This window comes from Pelodiscus sinensis, chromosome 23 (assembly GCF_049634645.1).
Source record: "Pelodiscus sinensis isolate JC-2024 chromosome 23, ASM4963464v1, whole genome shotgun sequence".
Classification (NCBI taxonomy): domain Eukaryota; kingdom Metazoa; phylum Chordata; order Testudines; family Trionychidae; genus Pelodiscus; species Pelodiscus sinensis.
In genome coordinates, this window is record NC_134733.1 from 11,590,531 (window position 1) to 11,597,240 (window position 6,710).

At 41.5% G+C, this 6,710-nt stretch overlaps 1 protein-coding gene across 6 annotated transcripts in view; it reads left to right on the forward strand.

Moving 5' to 3' along the window:
- The window catches only part of MTOR (mechanistic target of rapamycin kinase), a 126,123-nt gene extending 119,907 nt beyond the window's left edge, over nucleotides 1–6,216 (forward strand). For all 6 annotated transcript variants that reach the window (XM_075906250.1, XM_075906253.1, XM_075906251.1 and 3 more), the window contains 5 exons: nucleotides 378–443; nucleotides 2,491–2,571; nucleotides 3,406–3,486; nucleotides 4,430–4,535; nucleotides 5,233–6,216. In XM_075906250.1, the coding sequence (XP_075762365.1) occupies nucleotides 378–443; nucleotides 2,491–2,571; nucleotides 3,406–3,486; nucleotides 4,430–4,535; nucleotides 5,233–5,248 (350 nt within the window). In that variant the 3' untranslated portion in view covers nucleotides 5,249–6,216. The remainder of the gene's footprint in view (nucleotides 1–377; nucleotides 444–2,490; nucleotides 2,572–3,405; nucleotides 3,487–4,429; nucleotides 4,536–5,232) is intronic.
- Nucleotides 6,217–6,710: the final 494 nt, after the last annotated feature.

Genomic DNA, 6,710 nt, shown 5'->3' on the forward strand with positions numbered 1-6,710 from the left:
CTTTCTTCGCCAAAGCATCCATGGCGACAAAAAGCGGTGGCCATTTTTGTGCTAATGAAGTGTGGGATATTTAAATCTCTGCTTCATTAGCAATTTCGGTATGTCTAATTTACATCCCTCTAGCGACAGAGGGATGTAGTCTAGACATACCCTAAATGTTCAGAAAAAATTAAAGACAAGTTACTGGGATGTTTTTTAATTATTTGTCAACTTCTTAATCTTGAAAAGCCAAGCAGTTATTACTTTGCCAGAAGAAACAGGACACTCAAGGCTGTGTAATTCAGAGGAAGTCTGATTCAATTTGAGAAGCTGATATTTCCAAAGTCTATGGATCAAAGATAAAAACTCTTAAGCATTTTATTTTATTTTTTTTGCAGCAAATACAAAAGGCAATAAACGATCACGAACACGGACAGACTCCTATTCAGCTAGTCAGTCAGTAGGTATGTATAACATTGTATTGTATTTCATCTAATTCATTTAGGTCATTTTTAATTGAAGCATAATTTTGAAAAAAATATATTTTTTGTCTTTTTTTCAAAATCACAATAGAAAAACGTCTTCTTTAAACTGGGTTTCAACGTAATGTGGCATCACAATGTTTGTGGAGTACGTAAAAGTTGGTGCGAATCACAGTAATTATAACCTGTGTACTTTACTTGCTCGGTTTTGCATACTAACACTGCAGTAAGCCCAGTAAACATAGCAAGATAGTGGTAAAAATGCTACACAAAATCCTAGCAACTGTCTGCCAATGGACCTGAAGGAAAGTATCTACTCTACTGTAATGTTTAATAGTCAGATTTTAACAACTTCAATTACTTGGTTACTATTTAAGGTTAATTGTGCATCTTTTTAAAATATCTTTCAACTAGCAGAATGTGCTCAAGGGACCTTCCAGGTTAACTGTGGCTTTCAGCACATAAACAGAAAAAGTATGTTTCAGTCTTGAATCATAATCCCTTAAATCAGAGAAATAGGAGCATTCAGCACATTTTGCTACAATTTAGTAAGCTTTTCAAAAACAAGTCAGTCAATCCAAGTCACCAGTAAGATGGGGGGAAGGCAGGTTATTAGTAAATGCTAGATACAATATGCTGTTCTGAGCCTCATGCAATACTGGAGTGCTGTGGCCAATTTAATGTTGCATTTCCTTATGTATCAGTTTTAATGAAAACAAATATTTAATTATTATACTACTAAAAAAGGCCTTTTGCTCAGCATGTTTTATTTTCTCTCATGATGCTCCTACCTCTCATTCAAACACAAACACCAACACACATACTCCTACCGTATTTTCCGGCGTATAAGGCGACTGGGCGTATAAGACGACCCCCTAATTTTCTAGTTAAAACATAGGTTTTTGCCTATACTCGCCGTATAAGACTACCCCCCCTTAAGAGGCCAACCGGCAGCGCCCCAGCTGCTCTGCCCCAGGGTCCACAACAAAAGCCTGGTCTGCTGGGGGAGAGGGGGGCACTAGCTGCGCCCCCCGCCCCAGCAGACCAGGGACACGGGGAGCAAAGCCGCAGCAGCAGCGGGGTGCTGCACCTCTGAGGCTTTGCTCTGGCAAAGCCTCAGAGGCGTGGCACCCCGCTGCCGCTGCGGCTTTACTCCCAGTGCCCCTGGTCTGCTGGGGACCGTCTCCAGCAGACCAGGGACACCGGGAGCAGAGCCTCTGAGGACGCCGGCAGCGGGACAGCCGCGGCACATCTGGGCTGTCCCGCTGCCGGCTTCCCCCGAGGCTTTGCAAAGCCGCGGAGGGGCTTGGGCAGCGGGGCAGCCCAGGCGCGCCTGGGCTGCCTCACTGCCGGAGCCCCTCCGCGGCTTTGCTCCACGTCTTCCGGGTCTGCAGACCAGGGAGACGCGGAACAGCATTTCTCGCCCCGGAGTACACGGGCGGCGGGACCACGAGGTCCCGCAGTCCGTGTCCTCCGGGGCGAGAAAAGCCCCATTCGTACCTGCAAGTCGGGGACTGCCTGTATGTTTATACCCGGCGTATAAGACGACCCCCGATTTTGGGGGGATGTTTTTTAGTATAAAAAGTCATCTTATATGCCGGGTATATTGGGAATTGAAGAATTTATTTTCTGTTCTCTTGGATGCTTAGAGAACTTTCCTGTTGTATAATCTAGATTACTTGAAGTGCTGTTTGCTGCAAATGTTATAGCAGTGACCAGGCATTAAAAAAGTATGAAAGTGCAGTGGCTCATCACATAACTTCATGGTAATGAGAAGTGCATGTAAACCGGAAGTTTTACACAATATACTTGAACTTGAGTGTAAGGTTTTTTTGTGATGCAAACTGAACCTTAAAACGTTGTACTTTATCTGCCTTTGGGTTTCATATTTATACTGCCATAATTTCCTTTAAAATCAAAGTTTTTACACGTTCAAAGTGCTGTGCAGAAGACTATCCTGAAAAGCAAACAAATGCCAGTCCCACTTGTATTTGATCACTGTATTAATAGTTCTTCCCCCTCTCATTAGAAATGTTGGATAATGTGGAGCTGGGTGAGACAGCCCATAAGAAAACTGGGACCACAGTGCCTGAATCCATCCATTCCTTCAGTAAGTTCCTATGGAAACCTCATACTCTTTATATTATGGGCAGCTGGTTCATAAATCAGCATTCCAGTGCTCTACAGATGAGAGCTATCCAAGGTGGAGCAAAAAGAGTTCTCTGTCAGCATAGATTAGGAATGTGAAGGACTAGTCGACCATCCAATAAGCAAATGCTTATCGGAGAGCTGACAGGATAGTTGACTAGTCGCTTCCCCCTGCCCCCACTGCCTCTGTCAGAAACAGGCAGTGGGGGGGAGGGAAGAGGAGGGAGTACTTCAAAGTGGCAGCGCCGCTTGAAGCCTGGGGCCAGACCCTGGGCTCCACCCAGCACTGCCGTTTTGAAACGTTATGTGCAGCCCGCTTGCGGCCAGCTAGGGTGTCCCCTGCTGGGGACTCCCCCACTGACCCTGGGTTGCCTGCGGCAATGTCACTTTGAAACGTCACGGAGAGCCTGGTGTCAGACTGCACGCAGCGTTTCAAATCAGCAGCTCCGTGTGGAGCCAGGGGTCAGCAGGGGAGTCCCCAGCTGACCTCGGGCTCCACGTGGTGCTTTCACCTTTGAAGTGTAGCAACAGCCCTAGGGCTGTTGCTACACTTAAGAGACCGAAGTGCCCTATCGACTAATTGAATAGTCAAGGCAAAATGCATCAACTATTCAATTAGTCAATATTTAACATCCTTAGCATAGAAAAAAACTTGTAAGTGTCTTCTCTAAAACCTAATACAAAATTTACATAGGTCTGTGTCAACTATTTGTGGCAAAAAAGTAACTACATCACATTGTTTTGATCATTATTGAGCAAATAAAGTCTAAATGTTGTTTTCACTTCTGTCTTCTAGTTGGGGATGGCTTAGTGAAGCCAGAGGCTCTCAATAAGAAAGCTATTCAAATTATTAACAGGGTTCGAGATAAACTCACTGGTAAGTGTATGTTTTCTAAAATAAAATATTGCTAAAGTAATACAGACCAATGTTTCCTGAGTGCTTGGGCGGCTGCCCAAGGGTGATTCCAATGCTGTCCAGCTGATGAGCAGAGGGCCCACAGCTTCTACAGCCAGCAGCTTGTGTTTCTATTAGCAGTGCCCATCTGCACATGCCTTGGTGCACATAACTTTATTTTGTACATGGATGGGAAAATCTAGTGTAAACAGATACTACAGACATTAGAATTATGTTCAAGTTTAAATGCTTGCCTGGCACTAGCATATTTCAGTTTTATGCTAGTTCATCAATTTTATTTCAAATTATTCTGTTTCTTACTTGGACAGAGCTATTTTTATACTTTGCTTGTCACCCTGTCTGCAGATCAGTGTAAGATATGTGGGCTTTATAATTTGTACTCTGGAAAACAATCGTTTTTGGAAAATGTAGATGTAATTTTATTTAATGTGGCTCAGATATGACAGGTTCATCTTTTAGGTGATGATTTGAAATCAAATTTCCAGCAACTGGCTTCCTTTTATTGGCTTTGCAACTGGAAAAATTTAGATGAGACCGTTCTTAATGACATATGTAAGAACTACTTGAATTAGGTACTTAATGTAGCTAGGCAGTTGATTCCTTCTACTAGGAATTTATAATAAGTACAGTGGAGAACAGTATTACTTTTTTATTTTGAAGAAGGTGGGGATAGAGAAGCTGCTGTGATGGATCATCGAAAACACTAGTGTTCTAAAGGTTTCAAAATAGATTCAGTATGGATTTTGAGGTGTCATCTTTGAATAATTCTGTGACAAATATATATTTATAAGAGGAGAGAGGGTCATCTTCATATCGCTCCACAACTTGCCACCCAAACTAAACTATGTAATTTGGATTACATCCTTCTTTAATGGTTTTTTTTTTTTTCACTTTAATTGTAAAGGCCGAGACTTCTCTCACGATGAAACTCTGGATGTACCCACGCAAGTAGAATTGCTTATTAAGCAAGCTACTTCGCATGAGAATCTCTGCCAGTGCTACATTGGATGGTGAGTCTGTCTTTAAACTGTCCTTTCAAAATCTTCTCTCCCATTTCTCTGAAATAAATAGTGGTATGAGTTTATGGAATGGAGAACAGTCAAGTAAAATATTATTAGGTTTATCTCAATAATCATTCTGAGGATGGCTGGGGAGATATTGTATGTAAGCTTGTAAACTTTTGTGACCATTATATTAAATCTAACAAAATGCAAATTAGTTAGATTTGTTAAATCTAGCAAAATGGAAATTTGATTTAGAATCATCACCGCGGGCACTGCCCGTAAGCAGGCAAGCAGTCTGCTACTAAAGAAAAGGGGCTTATTTAAATGATGATCAACTCAGAATTTTTAATCATTTGAAACAAGATGTTCCTATTGTATGTAGATCACCAATTGCTAGTTATAGGAGGGAAATTACAGAGTCTAATGTCAACAAGCACACTTTCACAATGCCTTCATCTTTCTGAGATTTAACTGTAAATTGTATGCAAATTATGAATCCTGGTGGGCGATTTGGGGGGGATTACAGACATTAGGAATGTTAGGGATTAAGAAGCATTTTCTGTCTCATATCCCATTTTCAGTGTCCTTGTTATTTTAGAAAGGTTCCTGGACATTGGGGACCTAAGTTCTTTTTAACATAGTCTTTGTTTTTATGGAGCAATGGCTAAGACTGCACTTAAAGTATTACATTTGTCATCTTTAGGTGTCCTTTTTGGTAACAGAAGATTCCAGAGTATCCTCAGCCTTTCTTGGAGGCTTTTGCACTCCAGATATATTCTTCTACAAACTGAAATCTTGGACTGAAATACAGCCTGTCATATATTTCAAAATGTAAATTAAGAGTTATTGTATATTAAATGTTGGTTTAAGCCAATTCATAGCTGCTGTTGAAAAACACAAGTTATATGAAACACAAGACTTGATTTGGGTTTCCAGAACAATGAAGACTGACTAGACCACAAATACCTGGTTCACTTGGTCTTTGAGGAACTGGTGATCCATTACAAATAACAAAATACGGGTTTTGACTTGACTTACAATGTAACTATACTAAAATATTTGCAGCTGAATCATTCCCAGGTCAGTCCTTTTGGCGTGGCTGCAGTGAACTCAGTGCCCTCATGCGAGAATGCACATTTAAGTGTGGGACAGAGCTGGAAGGTAGAGAGCAAGAAGAAGGAGGAGGTTTTTTGTCAGTATTACCCCATTATCTCACCTTTCCCAAAACTCTGTACTCTCACCAAAAACAGAGGGAAGGGATTGTAGTTGAAAGATGTGTGTCTGACTCCAGGGGTGATTTATCTAGCACATTTCAGATGTGAAATATAGAGATAGATCCAGGGTCAAAGCCTCTGAGCCAGTCAGAGCAGAATGTCTCAAAGAAAGAGGGTAGATGGCAAGGTAAATCAGAATATCACTTGGGAACTTCCCACACTGGCAGACTGAAAAGCAGTGCTGGGAAATAATTAGGGAAAACTGAATACTCAGCACAAAAAGCAGAAGGGAGAACTGGTCATACCTGGAAATGAAGAATAATGCATATTAAACATGAGGGTGAAGGTAAATAAAGTTATGATTTATTAATAAAACATATTAAAATGCACAAAATACAAAAGCGTAGCCATGTTTAGATGCCATGTTGTATTTGAATATTTTTGTGTCAATAAAATACACCAAAATGTTAAAAGATTGACTGGATTTTGGTTATTCCAAAGCATTTCTTGTGGAGAGCACAACTGAGACACAAAGGTATTACATTAGACAGCGGTTCTCAAACTATGGGTCCTGAACCTGGTTTAATGGGGTCACCAGGCCTGACATGAAGACTTGCTGGGGCCGAAAACAAAGCCTGAGGCCCACTGCCCAGGGACAAAGCTTATAAGGACTTTAGCCCTGGGTGGTGCAGCTGCAGTAACAGGTGTCCTCTCTGGGGCTGAAGCCCTAGGGCTTTGTTTTTGGCCTATGGACCTGGGGCAATGGGGATCAGATTTTGGTCCTTTCTCCTAGGGTTGTGCAGTAATTTTTATTGTCAGAAGGAGATTGGAGTGCAATGAAGTTTGAGAACCCATAGCAGAAACCTACAGGAGCCACAAACACGGTTGGCAGAGTATGGGGTATCACTAAAAAACTTGGGGTACCTTTATCAAAGGAGTTTAACTGTTAATAAACTTAGTTGCGTTT